Consider the following 22,087-nt stretch of genomic DNA (forward strand, 5'->3'; position numbering starts at 1 on the left):
TTGCTCCAAGGATGGAGCACAAATGCTCATGAATTTTAAGTTATTTTTCTGTCATGCCTTGAAACGTATTTGTTATTGTTTTTATATGTTAGTTCTTTTTATTTTGTTGCGATGTGACTTTATGATTTTGAATTTTTCCATCTATGTCTCTTAGTAGCTCTTTTACCTTTCTCTTTCCTTATTTGCTAAATTTTATCAAACAAAGGGTGAACGCGCTCTCTATACTTGTTATACGAGATCATCTAATTCAATTTATACTTTTTTGAGCAACTAGCTCCATAATTGTATTTTTAAAACGCGTATAATACAAATCAGAGGTGAGGGATGTAAAACAATAGTTAGATATTTTTCAAATTGTTGTGATATAATTATACTAAATCCATTTTTTGAAATAAAGATATAAATTATGGGGTTATTTGATCTAAAAATGAAGAGTTTTGGGGTTACTTGCTCAAAAAAGTATAAATTGAATTAGATGATCCTGTGGCATAAGTTCAGAGGACGCGTTGACCCTTTATTCAATTTTTATCAAATCAGATGAATCACTACTTCATGAGATATAAGCTTGTATCCATATTGAAGAGCTCATATAGAGGATTAATTGCTTTTTAAATCATCTTTCATCAACATCCATACATGTCCATGAATGAAATGCTTATTTTGGTGAAAACGTTTATGAGCATATTTTTCGAATGATCATCAGTTAATCCGCTCCAATGTTGTCCGACCAACTTGGTTGAAAGCATAAACCGTACAAAAAAATTATATGCCAATGTAATTTACAGTCTGGCTTTTGGATATTTGATGCTCATTGTACTATGCAATGATGTGATTTCATATTTTTTTCTCACTTCTGATTTACCGATAATACTTTAGTTGGATATTGTAAGTCAAGCACTATTTTGTCATTTTCAATGCTTCATAGGACACGTTTTCATCATTTTTTTTGAGTGTTTATCCCGCACAACATATGTGTCACGTCATTTTTACAGCAAGCCAATAATCATTTACGATAGGAAATCTTTATTTATTACTTATTTTTTTATCATTAAACATTTGCACATGGCTAACGCCTTATTGGTTTGTTGCATGAATGACGTGGCGCAACCGTTGCATTGTATAATTATTTCTTTTTCTTATTTCTTTTTTTTTTGTTAAAGGGTAAAACTTCTATTAATAATAATGAAAATTACATTAACGGTTTCTCATCACATTGAGCAAACTGTTCTAGAGAGCAATGACGGAGGCAGAGGGAGGTATGGAAGTGTCATGACCCCTCCAAAATTTCAAAATTGTCAAAATTAGCACTAATTTTTTTAATATTTTATAATTTAACCCCCTTAAATTTTAAGATTGCCTAAGTCATATATTATATATAGCAATTTGGCTCTCCCTATGTTGAAATTCTAGCTCCGTCAATGTTAGAGAGGATGATAAGAGCTGTAAAAATACGATCATCGGATAGGATTAAACTAACCAACAAATGTAAACAAAATAATTAGATCTAAAAAAATAAATCTAGTTAAAAGATAATAATAAAATACAAATTAACTTTTTAAGTAGACGATTTTTTTTTGTAAGAACTACACCTTTGAATAAAAAAATATTCCATAAAAAGGGCGAACTCATGAAGAATAGATAAAACTAATTATTTATATGATAGAATCATTTCTTTTTCTACTCCTTTACTAATGATAATATTTGTGATACCTTGTTTAGTTGAAAATGCCGGTATATGAATTCTGAATCACGTTTTCCTAATCAGGTATTGGAAAAATAATTTGAATACACGTCTTCCTAATATTTTGGGATACATGGAAAACAAATATGGGATACATGGAAAACAAATATGAAAAGCTGGATAAATTTTAAAATTTAGAACCGGAAAAATTAGGTAGAGATGTTTAATTTTTCATACATAAAGGAACTTTAGAATTTGAAAATAATTGATTTTTTAATGGTCGGAAGATTGTAACATTGTGAAGAAGACAAATTCTCTATATTTCAATTAACAAAAACATTATAGAAATTTTCATTTATAATCTAAATTATTTATAGCAAAATTGGTAGTAAGAACAAAATAACGTGTCAAATTTTAAATAAAAAAATATAAAATTTGTGCGAAAAAAATGAAGTTAAATTTGTTATATATATAAAATGTGGTTGCTATTACATTAAATGTAGAGGCTCTTTTCAACGACTTAAGTAGTAAGTTATTTGTCCTCTCAATTTGTAAGTCATGAGCAATTAGTATATAAATTAATTTTATGAATAAATTAGTCTTAAAGTTGGTAATTGTCCTCTCAACTAATTTGTAAAAATGAGGTTAATTAATCATGACTATCAACTTTAAGATTGATTTGTCCACAAAGTTATTTATGTGCTAATTGTCCATTTATTAAAAATTGAGATGGTAAATTGTTATTTTAATTCTCTTTTCACCCATAGTCCATGATATTTGGGGACTTAAGTAAGTTTATTTACAAACATAGGATTGTATGACTATAACCATCAACTTTAAGGCTTAAGACAACTCGGTCAGAGATAAGACTTGAGACAACTCGGACTGAAAGCATCTTTTAGCCGAGTCCATTTATTAAAAATTGAGATGGTAAATTGTTATTTTAATTCTCTTTTCACCCATAGTCCATGATATTTGGGGACTTAAGTAAGTTTATTTACAAACATAGGATTGTATGACTATAACCATCAACTTTAAAGCTTAAGACAACTCGGTCAGAGATAAGACTTGAGACAACTCGGACTGAAAGCATCCTTTAGCCGAGATTGACATTCTGGTGGACCAATGGGTCTGATGATACCATTTTGCTAGAGTTTGTCATATTTATATCTTTGAAGATTGCTTCGCCCTTACTGATAATTCAGAGGGCATTTTGAACCACCTCAGATTTAAGGCGCCATGGAGGAGCTTATTTGTGCCGTTTTAAAATTATTAAGTATGTTTTTAGCATTTTTTTTTAAATATGAAAGGCCAATTTAATGAATATACGCGCTAAATATGAGGGACGTATTTGACATTTTTTTTGCCTTAAGAGACAGCAACACTAGTGGTAATAATCAGTTTAGTGATAATGCCAAGTGGTGATGATGAGGGTCATACATAAAGCAATGTTATAGAGAAGCAAATTGATATGCAGCTTATATCCCAAGTTTTGGCAAAGCCAATGCTGTTCGGTGAATGTTATGATTATATCTTTCTCACCAACAATTTAACTTTACTAAAAACAATATGAAAATTGCACTTCATTTCCATAACTAAAACAGTCACTGAACTTACAATAACAGGAAAAGATAGACCAGTCCCATTTATTATGTCCACTTATTGGTATTAGTTTTAAAATTTGTTATTTGTTATTGCGCATTGTGCAACATTATATATAAGTATTTTCAAATTTTTTTGGCTAATAATCAATCGTGACCCCTATTTTAAAAAGCATCAGTAAACCCCGTGTACTGATGGCGACTCTCATTCACGACCTTTATGGACGAAAATATTTCTACCGCCGTCTTTTTTAACTAGCTGTCAGTGTTTTTTTTTTTTGAATAAAAAGGTAAAATATATAAAAAAAATTCTCCATATTTTCCCAAAGGACAAGACAACTCCTAAATTTATTTTTGGCACAAATAAAAAGTTCAAAAATACCCTTAATTTTTTAAAAACATTTATCAATTTTTTAATTTTAACTTTTTTAATTTTGTTTTACCATTTTTTTCTAATTATAATTACAAACATAGGGAACTTATAGTACTTTTTATATTTTAGTTCTTAAAATTTATTTTTTGGTGAGGAGCTACTCCTTGCTGGAACCGAGGAGCTCTGCTCCTCAACTGAGGAGCAGAGCTCCTCGTTTTTCCGAGGAGCTTTTTCTCCTCATTCACGAGTTGCCTCTACTCCTCATTGGAGTAGCAGCTACTCCTCCGATGGGAAGCAGATCTGCTCCTCGGAAAAACGAGTAGCAGCTCCAAAAAAATTAAAAAAATATATTTTCACGTATAAATTTAAAAAGGTCTCTCATTTAATTAGGAAGAAGATGGTGAAATAAAATAAATAAAATTATAATCATAAAATTGATAAATATTTAAAAGATTAAGGGTATTTTTGAGCCTTTTATTTGGGTCAAAAATAAATTTAGGGACTGTTTTGTCTTTTTGAGAAAATTTGGAGAAATTTTTTGTACGTTTTATTTTTTTCTAAAAAAATGATAACTGGCTAAAAAAGACAGCGTCAGAGGTATTTTTGTCCATAAAGATCGTGAATGAGCGTCATTATTATTACAGGGGGTTTACTGATGTTTTTTGAAGTAGGGGGGGTTACTGATAGGAATGGCAAAGTACAGAGGCTATGGTTGATTATTAGCCTGTTATTTGCTAATTTGTTTTTTATGCAGAACAAGCCAGATGTAAATGTTTTCTCCGATACATTAGGCTTTAATAATTTCACTTTAATTTCTTTTGGGACTATAAGTAGTATAAAATATAACAAATATATTTGAAAAACCACTATAGGGAAATATAATTGGGAAAGAATCCTAAGCTAATCGGCATGGGTTAAATTCCTACTACTAAAGAGTTAATGAATAATGAACAGTTGTAAAAACAAAGAAAAATTATCATACTCAACTTTTATTGATCTTTTCCCAATTTATTTTTTTCATTTCAAAATGATGGGATACATTAATTTTGAAATTCATCTTGTAGAATATGAAATTCTTTGTATAAAGCGTATTTTCTAATAGCTTTATATTCAAATTCGAGTTTTATAAATAAAAAAATTGCTGATGTAATTTTACTGCTCTTTTGAATCCATCGGACTCTATTTTAAATTAGTTATAACTTTTAAATACGGAAACCCAAATATATATAATAATTAGGTCCTAAAATCACAACTAAGTAAACCAATTAGTGAATGATTTAATTGGTATTTTTACATTATGAGAATTAAGAAACAATTTCAGTTCCAATCTCCATATGTTCATATTTGAAATTTACCATTGAACTTCCGATCTTTATGGTATAGTTTGAAATATTTTTATATATATATAATTAGGTCCGATAAACATAAAAAAAAAGTATAATTCAATTGATAATAATTTTTTATAATAGTATAATATTTTGAATCCAAAAACTAGTTAAGAGTTTATTAAAGAAAAGAGAAAAGTTAATAAGAAAATCAAAGATAATATAAAGGTAAAATTCGATAATTTGTCTTATTAAATTAACAACATAACCATAGATTTATACAAAAGAAAGGGGATTATACCTTAAAAACATAAATAAAACAAAAGAGGATCATTTTAAAAAAAAAAAGTACCAAAAAATAAAGATAAAAACTAATTATTATGATCAACAACATCTACGCTAGCACCACAAGACAACAATCGATTAAAAATCCTAAACAATGCATTGCAAGAAAATTCTTTCATTTTCCTAAGAACCAAACACTTATTCATTTTCCTACCCTTTTCTTTTCTCTTCCTCTTTCCATGATTAGCAACTTTCTCTTTCACTCTCCCTAAGCACTTCTTCGTCTTCTCCGGCACGCTTTCTTTCCTCGAAAACGTATAGCTCCGAAGATACATCTGCCTGCAGGAGATACTGTCCACCACTCTAGGGTGGCCATGCAAACCCTGCCCTACTCGTCGGACCGATTTTATGAGCTCTACATCGGATTCCGGCCAGTTCTTGAGGTTGACGTAGGTGGCGCGAACCGGCATACGAGGGTCACGTGCATCGTTGACACAGTTTGATATGCAAACTGAGTTCATGTTAAATTAAATTATCGTGGGGAAGAGGAGTACAGTTATATATGTAGTGAGTTTTTTAGGGTTTTATATCAAAATAATGATATGGCTTGAATTGGAAGCAAAGGTATGTGGGGTGGAAAGGGGAGGAGGATAGTGGAGTTAATTAATAAGGGATGTAGAATTTGATCATGTGTAATGATTTACCATGATAATTAAGGAGTGTTTTTGTATATTTTTTGAAGAAAAGTTTTTTTGTATTTTATTATATGCTTATAGCAATGTTTTAAAACCGGTTAGCTGAAGGTTGAACCGTTTATGAAAAAATAATTGTATTTATAATTTTATACGATATTTAATATATTTTTTTAAAAAAATTATATATATTATATATATAAAAAAACTATTATAACAACGTAAATATTCAATTAGACCTCATATTGGAACTTTAAATATTTAAAGATAAAATATATAAATTTTAATTAAATTTTTGAAAGTATTGGTGAATTTTTATAACTTAACCGATTCAGACAGATTTTTTTAAATCAATTTGGTAGAACCGCTTTTTGTTTTTTAAGTAGAAACAAATCTTGCTGGCGGAAAACACTGGCTTAATGAATGACAAAATAAAAAAACAAAATGGAATTTGCTTTAGTAAGGAATTTTTTTTTTCTTGGATTTTGAAAAATAAATTACATGATGGTATGGTAGCCAATAAAGTCATGTCTTAGAAGATTGGTCTCAGACCACACTGTAGTGGTGGGTATAGACCAGAATGGTCATAAACGTCATTTATAAAGTGGTTCAGGATATTATAATTTTTAAAATAAAAATTTAAAGTGGTTAACTATTTAACTGGTGATTCATAAAAAAAAAAAATTTAACTGGTGAACCGTTTATAATAATTTGAATGCAGTGTTTAACCATGTAACCATAAAAAAGTAAAATTAAAAAATCAGGCGGAAGATATTGCACTTTGGTGACTCACATTCTGTAAAATTATACGTTAATGACCAACAAATTGATTATATGCCGAAATTTTATTGTTTTCTAAAATTTTCTTTATTCCTTATAATGGTCGGATCCGGTTAGTCAGGGTTAAACCCTGAAAATCGAATGGACTTACCAAAAAAAAAAATAGTTCTATTTTACCCATTTCTATTTGCTGACACTGAATGACAACATGATGGTTGAATAGACTATCCCGACTCAAGAATTAACCGACTAGCTCGTTCTTGTCGACGTTGATGTCGACAAGTTCCGGGGCGAGATGCTTGATTTACAGCACGATGCTGTTTTCGTTCCTCGCACTAGAATCCTAGCATCAACCAATTACACTGTCATTGTTGGATCTGATTTGGTAAGTCTCAGCTAAATCTGTTGCATAAAGTTTTCTATTTAATAATATTATTCTTTCCCTTGCTAAATATTTGAAATTAATAAAATGAAAATAAAATAGTTGAATTAATTGGTTTAATTTTCTTTCGGTGAGAGTTGGATATTTGGACAGATCTTTAGTTTGTTAAAGACCTAAAAAAAATTTGCTGGTTGATTGTTTAGAATCAACTCAAGATAATAAGAAATATATTCTGCTTATTGTGCAATTTTGTTTTGCAATTATGTGACTCTAATTGGAAACCATATGGCAATTTAAGTTTGTATTATAACTATCTCCCTATTTTTGTGGTGCAAGAACCCTATCTCCTTATTTTTGTGGAGCCCTCTCTCTACCTTAGTTTTCTAGGGTTAGAGTTTTTTCTTCGATCCTGGAGGTTTTTTCTATCGGTTTGTCGATTTTTTTACGCCTGATTTATGTGCGTTTGCTTCCATTATTACCTATACGATCAAGTTGTGGCAGTATGGAGGAGGGATTAGTCGCAGCTTGCTCTCAGCTACGATTAACGGAGGATGAACAGGAAACGATTACGTTGGAGGATGTGGTGGATGAAAACGCTGATGACAAGGCTGAGCTTAGTCTGATTGGCAAATTATTCACTCAAAAACCGTATAACCTAATTCATATGAAAAACGCATTGTCAAGTGCGTGGAGACTAGCTGAAGGTTTTTCAATTAGACATGTTGGTGACGATCTTTTTGTATGTGAATTCTTTTCTAAGTTGGATAAAAACCGAATCCTTCGTGAAGGTCCTTGGAATTTTGACAAACAGCTGATCCTCTTTGAACCTATGTCGGGCAATATGCAGCCTAACAATATGATCCTAAAACACTGTCTGGTGTGGGTGAGGGTATATAATCTTCCGATGAATTGTCGAGGTAAAGTTGCGGTTACTAAACTTGGGACAAAACTGGGAAGAGTTTTGGAGGTTGATGGGGGCAGTGGGGATTATAATCGCTATGGCAGAGCTAGAGTTTTGTTGGATGTGTCCAAACCAATAATAAGAGGAACAAAAGTGATCAATCCTCTAGGCGAGCAATGTTGGATCCCTTTCAAGTACGAGCGACTCCAAAATTTCTGTTATTGGTGCGGCATGCTAGATCACCTGGTTGCAGACTGTGAAGAGAAACCAGAGGAAACAGAGGTGTCAGATTGGCCGTATGGGCCGGGGTTACGTGCTACCCCGCGAAAAAAGATATTAATGGGCAATCGTCAAAACATTAGAGCAACTGCAAATGGTCTGGAAGAGCAATCACATTCAGCTTCTCATTCAGATAATGGGGACAATCCATCTTCTGCTAGACGGAATTTGAACCTAGATAAAGTTGTGGGGACTGATATGTTGGCTAAGGAAAATGTTCGGGTGCAACAGGTAGATGCAGTTTTGCATGGGCATGGCAGTGACATCCTCCAAACGTCTGGGGAACAGGTGGAACGAGAAACGGTTGAGGGCCTTGTGGATGTTCGTATCCAGCAAGTACAGATTGGGACGAGCTCACAGAGTGCAATTTCGGGGCAGGCCAAAACTGACAAGAATAATGGAAAGGAGGGATCATGGACTCGACGTAAAACTGTGAGAGCAGGGACAAGTAAGGAAACGGAGGTCTCGAATAAGAAAAACCCAACTAAAAGAGATCACAGTATGATAGTTGATGGGGATTCGGTCGACTTTTTCTCAAAGAAGGTTAGAGATGGGCTATCGGATCGGTTCGAACAATTTGAGATATCGGCGGAGACTGGCGAACAGTCTCGCCGGACGCAATGAAAATATTTAGTTGGAACCTTCAAGGATTGGGGAATCCTTGGACGGTTAGAGCTCTAAAATTGTTTATCAAAAACAATTCCCCCGACATTTTCTTTTTTATGGAAACCAAGTTAATGTCTAATGAATTTAGTAGTATTTGCAGTACTTTTAGTTCTTTTAATTGTTTTGTCGTTGATGCGGATGGAAGGAGAGGCGGTCTTGTCTTATTTTGGAGGAAACAGATTGATGTCAGAATAAGTAACTCTTCCTCTAACCATATTGATTTTGCTGTTATGGATGTAGAAGCAGATTTGCGCTGGAGAGGGGTGGGTGTTTATGGATGGCCTGAGTCACAAAATAAGCATCGAACTTGCGAGCTTGTTAAATCTTTTAGCGGAGGTATTAATCAGGCTTTACTTTTATTCGGAGACTTTAATCTCTATTTGCACCATGATGAAAAGGAGGGAGGGCGTAGATCAGATGAAAGGGAGATGGCCAGCTTCCGGGACGCCATGGATACGTGCAGTGTGGTAGATTTGGGGCACTCCGGTGGTACATACACTTGGTCAAATGGGCGAAAAAATAATGACTTGGTTCAGATTAGACTCGACAGGTTTTTGTCCAACAACCAGTGGAGAGAAAGTTATCCAGAGTGGGGAGTGGTTCATCTAACGCGTTTTAAATCGGATCATTGCCCAATTGTCCTTAACACGTCCAGTCCCATTGTCTCTCACAGAGGTGGTAAAGGTAGTCAGATTTTTCGCTTCGAGCAAATGTGGATGACGCATGATCTATTCGACGAAGCTGTGTACTCCGCTTGGAATGATAGCTGTGGTTATGAAACTGAGTTTATGGGCAGAATGGAGGCTTGTGGCGCGAGTTTGAAGGATCGGGCTTATTCGAATTTCGACAATCTCAGTAAGCAGATGAAGAAAAAGCTGGCCGAGCTTTAATTGGTTCAGAGCAATATCGGGGTTGATCAAAATGACAGTAGGGCTGCTTTAGTAATAGCGGATCTTGATGATCTGCTCGCTAGAGAAGAAATGATGTGGAAGCAAAGGTCCAGGGCTGATTGGTTGCGCGAAGGTGACAGAAACACCAAATTTTTCTACGCTAAAGCTACAAACCGGAAAAAAAACAACTCTATACAGAGAATAAGAGATGTGAATGGTGTCTGGAGGAATGGGAAGGACGTTTTCCCCGTTATTGAAGAATATTACAAGGACCTGTTCTCGACCTCTAACCCTACAAACCAAGCTCAGGTTATCGAATGTGTTTACACTGCCATCTCCACTGATCAGGCCGCTGCTCTCCAACTCCCATTTCATGAAGATGAGATCCTGTATGCTCTCAAAAGTATGGGATCTCTGAAGGCTCTGGGTCCTGACGGTATGCCTGTATTGTTTTATAACTCATATTGGAATGTTGTGGGGCGTGACGTTATTAAGTGTGTTCTTGACTTTCTCTCGACGGGTGTTATGCCAAATAGAGCCAACCATACTTTTCTCACCTTGATACCGAAGATTGCTGCTCCTGAGACCATGAAAGACTTACGCCCAATTAGTCTGTGTAACGTTGTTTACAAGATTATGGCAAAATCATTGCAAATAGACTGAATGGGGTGCTATCGGATATTATTGACGAAGCCCAAAGCGCTTTTGTGCCAGGGAGATTGATCATAGATAACGCAATAATAGCTTTCGAGATGTTTCATTCCATGGAGAAACGGTTTCAAGGAAAGGCGGGCACTGCAGCTTTAAAGCTTGACATGAGTAAAGCTTATGACAGAGTTGAGTGGAGCTTCATTGAATTGATGATGCAAAAAATGATGTTCCCTGCGCACTTTATAAAGCTCGTCATGGTATGTATCTCATCGGTCTCCTTTACCTTTTTGATTAATGGTTCTCCGTTTGGTCTTTTGCATCCCCAGAGAGGTCTTCGACAGGGCGATCCTCTCTCTCCCTATTTGTTCCTGCTATGTTCGGAGGGATTTTCAGCCCTTATTAGGCGTGGTGCTCAGAATAATGCTATCTCAGGAGGGCGTGTTTGCAGAGGTGGTCCGCGCATTAACCATCTGCTCTTTGCGGATGACAGTGTTTTGTTCATTAAGGCAACAGTGAGAGAGGGGCAGGCTTTGAAGAATATTATTTGCTCCTATGAACAAGCTTCGGGACAGATTGTCAATATCGACAAATCTGAATTATTTTTTAGTGCAGGAACAAGTCAAGCTAACAAGGACGCTCTGCAACATCTTCTGGGTTTCCGAGTGGTGGATCGTTTTAAGAAATATCTTGGTATGCCTACCTTGATAGGACGCGCTAAGAAACCTATTTTTGCCTTCTTGCGAGACCGCCTGCATAAACGTGTCACGGGGTGGAAGGAAAAATTCTTATCTAAAGCCGGAAGGGAAGTCCTTATCAAGTCGGTAGCTCAATCTATACCGACGTACATAATGAGTTGTTTTGCGCTCCCGGTCTCTTTTTGTAATGAGATGCGAGGTATAATTTCAAAGTTTTGGTGGAGCGGCACGGATGATAAAAAGAAAATAGTTTGGGTTAGTTGGAGTTCTATTTGTAAACCCAAGAAGGAGGGCGGTTTAGGATTTCGAAATCTCCGAGCTTTTAATTATGCGATGTTGGCTAAACAAGCTTGGAAGATTATCCAAAATCCTCATTCGTTATGCGCTAGAATTCTTAAAGCGAAGTATTACTCTACTACTGCGTTTGAAAAGGCTGTCTCTAGGCGTGGCGCAAGCTATGTCTGGCAAAGCATTATCGAAGGCAAGAAAGTGCTTGATTCCGGACTCGCCTGGAGAATTGGAAACGGCGAAGATGTGGATGTTTTGACTGATAAATGGATCACCTCAGCCAGCTATATGAAGCCGATTGGAAGTCGTAATGTCCAGGATGGTTGCAAAGTCAGTTTCTTCTTAGATGAGCGAGGTGCGTGGGATAGGGGTAAGCTTGATTCTCATTTTCTTCCTGAGGATATTGAATGTATTCTAAAAATTCCCCTAAGCAGAAACCTACCGCCGGATAAATTGTTCTGGACCCAGAACAAAAACGGTTTCTACTCCGTAAAATCATGTTACTATCAAGCTTGTAAGCTCCTTGGTAGTCAGCAGGCCTCTTCTTCTTCAGGCGCCACGGGTAATGAGCTATGGTCCAAGATTTGTAAATGTAAGGTTCAACCAAAGGTCCGTCATTTTCTATGGCGAATACTCCATGAATCTCTCCCCGTCAATGAGAAGCTCTCACGTAGAATGCAGGAAATCTCAACTCTTTGCCCTAAATGTGGGTTACAAGATGAATCTCAGCTGCATGCATTGAAAGAGTGTGGGATGGTTAGGGGACTTTGGCTGGTTTCTCCTTTGAATATCAGAGCTGATTTGTTTCAATGTGAGAACGTGACTAGCTGGCTAAAACAGATGTTCTCTTCCCTTAAAGAAGAGGATTTGCAGACGTTTATTCATTGTCTATGGACCATTTGGTCTGATAGAAATAATCTGGTGTTTGGGAATAAGAGATGGCCTCCATCGGTTCTCTTTTCTCAAGTTCCAACCATGCAGAGCACTAGAGCTGACTCGGAACGCACGTCGAATGCTCTTAGACCAACTCAAGTTTTGAAATGGACACCTCCTCCAGCAGGCGCAATAAAGATAAATTTGGACGCTGCAATTTCTGTGAACAAGAAGCTTGCGGTGGCAAGTGCAGTTTGTAGGGACGAGAAAGGAGTAGTGTTGAGATGGGGTGTTTCTGTGCTGAATGGAATAACAGATGCTGAGACTGCTGAAACTCGGGCGGTGTTACTGGGAGTTCAGATGATGGCAGACCGGCCCGGTGATAGGATTATTTGTGAATCAGACGCCTCTAATGTCATTCACAGATTTCTTAATCCTACTAGTGCCATTGATCCCATTCAGATTATAGTTGATGATTGCTCTCATAGCATGGCAGCTCGTGTGATTCTTTTTCAACATGTTCGAAGACAATGTAATCAAGTTGCATATGCTCTTGCTAAATGGGGTATTTTTTTCGGTAAAGATTGTATTTCTGACGGCGGAATTCCTTTCCCAGTCAATGAACTTGTTGATCTTTTCTCTTGATTAATAAAGCTCAATCTTTCTTCTAAAAAAAAAGAATAAAAAAAATTTACTGCCTAGATAACAGGAAATTCCTGCAGACTGTGTGGTTGCAGTCTCCTATATTGCCACCACACAATCTTATTAAAACATGAATTAACATTTTCAATTTCTAATTAATTAAAAAAATCGATTAAGTAATTAAAAACACAAGTTTAAACTTTTAAAGACCCTATAAACTCATGTCAACCCAAATAATTGAACTTACACCGTAACATCACTGTTCTTTCAATCAATTATTCTTCAAAAAATTAAGCAAACTGATTATACGTCAAATTAAAAAAAACAAAATTAGACCTAATTTATATATTATTAAATAATTACTAGTACATAAAAATAATTCTAAACAGAAAAAGTTATTAACAAAAAGTTCAACAAATTAGTGATTAATTTTATACTCCTTAAAATTTGTAATGGCATCTTGCAAAAACAAATAACTATAAAAATAAATAATTTCAAATACGTCGTCAATTTGAGTTGAAATGTCATTTTAATTTATTTGAGAAATTTAATAGTCAAATTTTACGGTTCAAATATTTTATCAACGCCTTTTTTCTTGTTTTGAATATCAAAAAGTTCTTTTCATATGTCTATTTAGACGTTCAAATATTATTTTCCTACACTAAATCCAAATTTATGACTATAATTTTTTTTATAAATTATATGCACTCTCTTAACTGTTAAATTTCATATCAATACTTGGCATCTCGATCGATGTCTAAAAATTTGGTGTTTAAACAAATTAATATTTTATTAAAATATAATAATATTAAATACTTAATTTTTTATGTAATAATACTAACAATTAAAATATGAGATATGTAATTACAATTTTTAATTGATCGACATTTATTATACAAAATAAATATAATTTAAAGAGGAATATATCAAAAAAAATATCTTACCTTTTTTTGCTAAAAAAGATAATCAATTGAGCTAAATTATAAATTCAAATAATGCCTTTTAATGGTTAATTAAATAGTAGTAAAATGTATAAATTCTTTTTGGAATTCTGGCTATACTCTATAATTTAGGTTTAATATAGTCAGAGAAGTACATAAGTAGTTTATTTATGATGCAGTGAATGCATAACGAGAGTCTCTCAAATAAATTCAATTTGTGTTCAAAATTTGGTGAATTAAGGAGATCAATCAATTTAATTAATTAGACATTAGAATGGTCAATTAATCATTTTATGTTTAATTAATACGACTGTGTGGTGGCAGCCTCCTAAACTGCCACCACACATTCTACAGGAATTTTATGCTGCCTGCCACTACACAATCTTTTTTTTTAGAATCAAATAGCGTTTTATTAATGAACAATAGCAGTTACAAGCTCATTAACCAGATAAGGAACACATCCGTCAAAAGCGCTATCTCTACCGAAAAAATACCCCATTTGGCCAAAGAATGAGCCACTTGGTACACTTACGACTTTCAAATTGGAATCTCACACTTCGATCTTCACTTTCCGCAAGACAGTCTTCGACCGGGACTTGCAAATAATCTGCATAATCAACCTGGTTTTGGAGTCTATTTGCCACATTCTTCGCATCCATCTCACATATCAGCCGATCAGTCATCAGATTCCTGGTAAGTTGGAGACCGAAGATTACTGCTTTTATTTCTGCTATTTCTGCATTAACGCAGCCATATAAGAATGACACTCCACATCGAATCACAGCGCCTTCGGAATTCCTACAGACTGCACTAAGGACAGATAACTTCTTCTCCACTGAAACCGCCGCATCAGTGTTAATTTTCAAACACCCCGTTGGGTGAGGAATCCACGCCTGATTACCTCTGTCAGAGGTTGAGACTCTTGGTTTTCCAGCATTACTTGTCTCAAGCATTGAGTGAATGCTACTAAACATCATGGGGCTTGACAGGCGATGGTTTCCAAACACAATATTGTTGCGATCGATCCAGACACACCAAAGGCTCATAAGAAAAATTTGCAGCTCCTCCCTTTTCAACGTTGTACCCATCAAAATAATCCATTCTTGCAGGGACCCGACCTGAAACCTGTCAACCTTTAATCCTAGAGGAGAAATCAGCCACATTCCCCTCACACCATCACAGTCCTTTAAACAGTGCATAACTGTTTCTTCTTCAGAGTGGCATCGAGGACACCAGACAGAAACCGGGACCTGCTTTTTGGCCAAATTCGCATTACAAGCAATGGTATTATGCCTAATGCGCCAAAGAAAATGCTTCACCTTTGGGGGTACGTCCGCTTTCCAAATGGTGTTCCAAAAACCTTGGTGAGCATTCGGATTAGAGGGGCCAGCTTCATTTCTTCTCCCCAACTTAACCGCCACATAATACGCAGATTTAACGGTAAACAAACCTGATTTAGAGTGCGGCCAGAAGATCTTATCTGGGGGCAGACGAACACTTATTGGAATCTGTAAAATGTTATGAGCATCTTCCTCCGAAAAAACATGTCTCGCCCTCTCTACATCCCACCTTTTCATTCCCTCATCTATAAACGAACTAACTTTGCACTCATCCGTCAAAAGGAAAGCTCCCACTGGTTTCATATAGCTAGCATTGGTGATCCAATTGTCACTTTTATCCAAAACCGATTTACCGTTGCCAATACGCCATGCCATTCCTTCCTGAATAACCTTCCTGCCTTCAGTAAAGCTTTGCCACACATAACTCGCCCTCCTACTAACCGGGGCATTAAGGATGTCCGAGTTGGGGTAGTACTTTGCTCTAAACACTTTCCCACACAACGAGTTAGGAATTTGAATCAGACGCCAAACCTGTTTTGCTAACATAGCAACATTAAATGCTCGAATATTTCTGAAACTGAGCCCTCCTTGTTTCTTCGATTTGCAGATCTTATCCCAGCTAATCCATGGGATTTTCCTTTTATCCTCCGCACCACTCCAATAGAATCTAGCCGTTGAGCTTTGCATATCGTTGCAAAACGATACGGGCAAGGCAAAACAACTCATAATGTAGGTGGGAATCGACTGCACAATGGACTTTATCAAAACTTCACGGCCCGCTTTAGATAAAAAAAATTCCTTCCACCCGTCCATTCTCTTATGCACTCTGTCGCGAAGGAAAGCAAAAATCGGCTTTTTAGATTGACCAATCATCGTCGGCATCCCTAGGTACTTTTTGAAATGCCCCACTTCTCGCACTTCTAGAATTTCTCCAACACTGTCCCGAATATGTCTTCGGGTACCCGCACTAAAAATCATCTCGGACTTATCAAAGTTGATCATTTGTCCTGAGGCCCTTTCAAAACTTCGAATAGCTTCTTTAAGATATGTGCTTTCAGACACCTTTGCTTTAGCAAAAAGAATACTATCATCCGCAAAGAACAAGTGATTAATAGTCGGACCCCCTCTACACACTTTACCTCCTGACAACATGCCATCCATCTCACCTTTCCTTAGTAATGCAGAAAAACCTTCCATACACACAAGAAAAAGGTACGGGGATAGAGGGTCCCCTTGCCGAAGTCCACGCTGCGGGGTTATCAGACCATGGGGCTGACCGTTAACCATCACAGAGAAAGAAACTGTTTTAACACAAGCCATGATCAACTGGATGAAACGCTCAGGAAATCTCATCTTTTTCAGAACTCCTTCTACAAAAGACCATTCCACTCTATCATACGCCTTACTCATATCAAGTTTAAGCGCCATCGATCCACGTTTACTTTTCGACCGCTTTGACATAGAATGGAACATTTCGAAAGCGACAAGCGCATTGTCCGTAATAAGTCGACCAGGGACGAAAGCACTATGCGTCTCATGAATAATAGTAGAAAGGACACTCTTCAACCTGTTCGCCAGCGTCTTCGATATTAGTTTGTATACCACGTTACACAGACTAATGGGCCTGAACTCTTTCATAGATGCCGCCTTTTGAACTTTAGGGATTAAAACAATGTTGGTGTGATTCATATTTTTCGGCATGACTCCCTCCTCAAAAAAACCTTTCACACAAGCTAACACATCTTTACCCACGACATTCCAGTAAGACTTGTAAAACATTGCCGACATTCCGTCCGGGCCTGGTGCCTTAGAGGGACCCATTTGCTTAAGAGCTTGTACAATTTCCTCCGATCTAAACGGCTCCACAAGGACTGCAGCCTGCTCTTCAGAGATTGCCGAAGTAACTAATGCAGGAGAAAACCTCATCTTGTTGTGAAGGTTCTGACGTACGAAATAACTCTTGAAAGTAACTCAAAGCTACCCTTTGGACACCCACCCCCGTCTGCCACGTTCATGTATCATCTTTGATTCTATAAATCGAATTGTTTTTCTTTCTATTTGAAGCCTTATGGTGAAAAAATTGAGTATTTCGGTCTCTGCTCTGTAGCCAGTCCGCTCGTGACCTCTGCTTCCACAACATCTCCTCCCGAAGAAGTAATTCGTCAATCTCCGCCTGAATCTCTATCATCATCCCATCCCCTGCACCTCCATCTGCCTTACTCTGACACACTTTCAACTCCTCCACTTTTTTCTTCAGCTTTTTCCTAACACTTCCTATATTAGCAAAAGCCCATATTTTCATATTATTACCACAGTCCCTTAGCTTATTCATAAACCCGCCTTCATTGCACCCCTCCTGCCCCCATACTTGCTCGACCCACTCGGAGAAACCTTCATGCCTCATCCACATAGGTTCAAACCGGAAAGGTTTAGAACCAGTTTGTTGCAATGTTTCTTTCGTACATAATAGTAAAGGGCAATGGTCTGATTGTTGTCGTGCAAGGTGAGAAACCTGCCAATCACAAAAGAGATCCTGCCATTTAGAGTTTGCAAAAAAAAGATCAAGCCTTATTTGAATAAGCTGGTCCCTACTTCTTCTATTTGTCCATGTAAACTCATGCCCTTCAAAACCCAAATCTGCTACTCCACACACATCTACCATAGTACGAAACTCATCCAGTTCTCTCTGGTCTCTAATCTGCCCGCCTTGTTTCTCATAATTGTAAAGAAACAAATTAAAATCACCGAACATCACAGTAGGACAGCTTCTATCCGCACATAATCGTTCCATAAGGGCACATGTGAGGTGTTTGTTTTGACCCTCCGGCCATCCATAAACTCCCAGCCCCTTCCACCTGACATCCATCACCAAATCCGTGGCCAAAAAATCAATATGATTATCCGAGAAATCATTAATCACGACCTCTAGATTTCTATGCCAAAATAACACTAGTCCACCTCTCCTCCCATTAGAATCAACAATAAAAGACTTGTATAACGGAAAACTTCTTTCAACGAAACCAAACTCACCACGGGTTAGCTTGGTCTCCATCAAGAAGAAAAAGTTTGGGGAATTAATTTGAATAAAATATTTTAGCGCCCGCACCGTCCAAGGATTCCCCATCCCTTGGACGTTCCAACTTAGTATTTTCATTGCATCCGGCGAGACTGCTCCGCAGTTTCCGCCGATATCTCGATATTTCCAAACTTATCCGATAATCCATCTCTAAGCTTCTTTGAGAAAAGATTATTCGGCTCTTGATCCTCCTGAATCAAGCCGTGAGTACGCTTGGTAGAAATCACTTTTTCCCTTCCAACATCACTTACCTTATCTCTCCCATTATGACACCCCTTCTCCTCCTTCCGCTGTAAAGTATTTCTCGTCCACTTCTTCTTTTTGTTTTTCTGTTCCTTATCACCCCCAAAAGAAACTTCATTATTTACCTGTTTTCTTACCACCACATCTACAGGTCCTTCGCTAATAGCAACTTCCACAAACCCCTCTAATTCATTTGCAAAATCAGTCCTTTTAGCCTGAACAACGTTAGTCGTAGCATCCCCTTGCATGGCTGTAGGGTTTTCATTACTCGCAACAACATCATCACCTTCCCCTTCGTTTATATCATCATCAAACTGCAGGTTTCGTCTAGCATGATTACTCGACGAGGTCATGCTTGGTTGTCCCATTTGACTTTTACTTCCCACTCCCCATGAAGATTTGCTACCCATAAGCTTTCTCCTTCTATGAGTAGCTCTTAACATAGGCCCATAAGGCCATTCCGAAACCTCTGTCTGCTCCGGCCTTTCCTCGCACTCCGCTTCCACATGGTCTAACAGTCCACACCAATAACAAAAATTATGTATCCTCTCATATTTGAAAGGAATCCAACACTTCTCCCTATTGGATTAATTACTGTAGTGCCTCGTAGAATAGGTTTAGTTATATCAATCGACACTCGTATTCTACTATACCTACTCCAACCACTCCCTTCATCTTCCTCCCGTTCGACCACCCTTCCTATCTTGGCCCCAATTTTTCCAACAGCAGCTCTACCTCTACAATTAAGAGGAAGATCATATATCCTTACCCAAACCAAGCACCCTGACAATAGTAGATTATTTGGCTGCATATTTCCTTGCACGGGTTCAAACAGAATTAGCTGTTTGTCAAAGTGCCAAGGTCCTTCCCGGAGTATCCTCGCCTTATCCACCTTCGAGAAAAATTCACAGATAAATAGGTTATTTCCTATATCTTTAAGATTAAAACCCTTTGCTAGGCGCCAGGCGCTTAAGAGAGCGTTCTTCATGTGATTTAAATTATAGGATTTTTTCGTCAGTAATCTTCCTACCACAGAAAACTCATACTTCTCCTCTATAACTTCATCTGCGACATCTTCCAAGTTTATGGCTGTTTGTTCCTCTTCCGTAAGCCGCAATTGCACGCAGGCCTCTACTAAGCCTTCTTCCATCCCACTACCTTCCAACAGATCTAAACTACTCCGTAGCGAATTCAGAAACGTACTAGACGTAGAAAAACGGAAAAAACCGATAAAAAAACTCCAGAAAAGAGACTAAATCCTAACCCTAGGAAGCCCTAGAATAGGAGAGAGAGAAACTCCACAATAACGGGAGAGAAACTACACACTCTTTTTAATAAAACATGAGTTAACCTTTTCAATATTTAATTAATTAAAAATTGATTAAATAACTAAATTTTATACACAAGATAAAACTTTCAGAGATTCTATAGACTCATCATGTCAACGCAAATAGTTTAACTTATGTTGGCACATCACTGTTCTTTCAACCAATTTTCTTTATAAAAAAATCCAGCCAACTGATTATACGTCAAATTGAAAAAACAAAATTAAACTCAATTTTTAAAGTATTTAATAATTACTACTTCAAAATATAAAAAGTTATTAACAGAAAATTCAACAAATTAGTCACTGATCTAATTCTTCTTAAAATTTGTAATGTCATCTTGAAAAAAATAAAATAATTTCAAATACATCGTCCGCTTGAGTTGACTTGTCATTTTAATTTAGGGTTTTTTAGATAAATACCAAAAAAAAAACAAATATTCTCAAAAATACTACCTCAATTTTTTTTTTGAAAAATACAATCTGTACTTTTTTTTTTGCAAAAATGACTTTTATTATTCTCAAAAATATTTTTTTAATCTCAGAAATACGATTTTGGTTACCTAGATGTATACTAACACTGTTGGTTAACCAACAAACAGAACTATTACAAATTCAAACCTCCATTTCTATTAAACTAGTTGAAAATTCTATTATAAACCCCTCCGCCTTCATCACCGCAAGAACAACCGACAAATAAAACCTAAATCGTCTTTTTGTAATTCTAAAATTATTGATTAGTCATTAGTTAATCATTTGTTAACCAACAACGTATTAAAAACAAAGTCATTGGTGTACATTTAGTACACCATTGGTTAACTAGCAACAAAAATAAAAATCAACAACAGTTAAATAACGATTTTATTAATAATATATTCAAAATAACATTTATTACAAGTTACCCAACGGTTTACCTAATGTTAACCATTGGTTAACCAACATCTAAAAATATCACTTAATTCTCACAAGTATTTTTTTTCAAACACCTAAAGTGCAACATGCTGTGCAAAACAAAAAAAAAACGAACCAGAAACATAAAATTCAGCAACTGTGGTTACTAACGATTCATTAATGATATTTCAAAAATAAAAATTACAGGTTACCTAACGGTTAAACCAATGTTAACCATTGGTTAACCAACACCCAAAAAATATTACAAATCTCATAAGCATTTCTTCAAACACCTAGAGTGCAAGATGTGCAACACTAAAAAATCAAACCATCATTACATCACCACCGTCATTCATAAAAAAAATGGATTAACCAACACCCAAAACATTGATTAGGTCTGTTTAGATCTATGATTTCTTCATTTTTCTGTCGTCTCCTCCACAGCTTTAGATTTGCAATTTTTTGACGTTTTCATCGTCTCTTCCACGGCTAGACCCGTTCAGATCTGCGTTTTCTTGAAGTTTTTGTTGTCTCCATTAATCTCTCTCTATTTAGGTTTGGGTGAGAGAGATAAAAGCCATGAGAAAATAAAAAATTAAAAGTGTAATTGTTGTAGAAGCAAGCTAAACAACCATATATGGTCTTAGTTCTTTAAGAATTATTTTATGTTGAGAAAGATTGGGTAAGATGAATATTAGTGGCGGTGGAGAAAAAAAGAGAATATGAAAAATTAAGTGATGAGATAGGGTTTTGAAGTGGCTAGGAATTGAATAGTAAACGTATTTATCAAAAATTGAAAACATATAAATAAATAAAAAAAGGAAGCAATTGTAATTATCTAAAACGAAAACAACGTCAGTAATCTTGAGAATAAAATTAGATAATATAGTATATTCTCTAATTATCTCTTTAATTTATTCAAGAAATTGAGTAGTCAAATTTTACGGGTTCAAACCTTTTATCAACAACTTTCATTTTGATTTTGTTTTGAATATCGAAGAATTCTTTTTGTATGTCTATTTAGACGTTTAAAATATTTTTATCTTACACTAAGTCCAAATTTATGACCATAATATTTCTATAGATTATACACACTCTCTTAATTGTTAAAATTTCATATCAATACATGGCATCTCGGTTGATATCTATAAATTCATTGTTTAAACAAATTAATATTTTATTAATATATAAAATAATTAAATAATTAATTTTTTTATGTAATAATACTAACAATTAAAATATGAGATAGGTAATTACAATTTTTAATT

General features: G+C 35.7%; 3 protein-coding genes across 3 annotated transcripts; 2 read left to right on the forward strand and 1 right to left on the reverse strand.

The window, feature by feature from the left end:
- Positions 1-5,203: 5,203 nt before the first annotated feature.
- Positions 5,204-5,881, reverse strand: LOC126664783 (uncharacterized). The gene has a single exon (XM_050357333.2). It carries the CDS (start codon positions 5,784-5,786, stop codon positions 5,352-5,354), a length of 435 nt encoding a protein of 144 aa, XP_050213290.1. The 5' UTR covers positions 5,787-5,881; the 3' UTR covers positions 5,204-5,351.
- Positions 5,882-7,621: 1,740 nt separating this feature from the next.
- On the forward strand, positions 7,622-8,923 carry LOC126664516 (uncharacterized). The gene has a single exon (XM_050356944.1). It carries the CDS (start codon positions 7,622-7,624, stop codon positions 8,921-8,923), a length of 1,302 nt encoding a protein of 433 aa, XP_050212901.1.
- Positions 8,920-9,855, forward strand: LOC126664524 (uncharacterized). The gene has a single exon (XM_050356953.1). It carries the CDS (start codon positions 8,920-8,922, stop codon positions 9,853-9,855), a length of 936 nt encoding a protein of 311 aa, XP_050212910.1.
- The last annotated feature ends 12,232 nt before the right edge of the window (positions 9,856-22,087 follow it).

The sequence above is a fragment of the Mercurialis annua genome, linkage group LG1-X (assembly GCF_937616625.2).
Source record: "Mercurialis annua linkage group LG1-X, ddMerAnnu1.2, whole genome shotgun sequence".
Taxonomy (NCBI): Eukaryota; Viridiplantae; Streptophyta; class Magnoliopsida; order Malpighiales; family Euphorbiaceae; genus Mercurialis; species Mercurialis annua.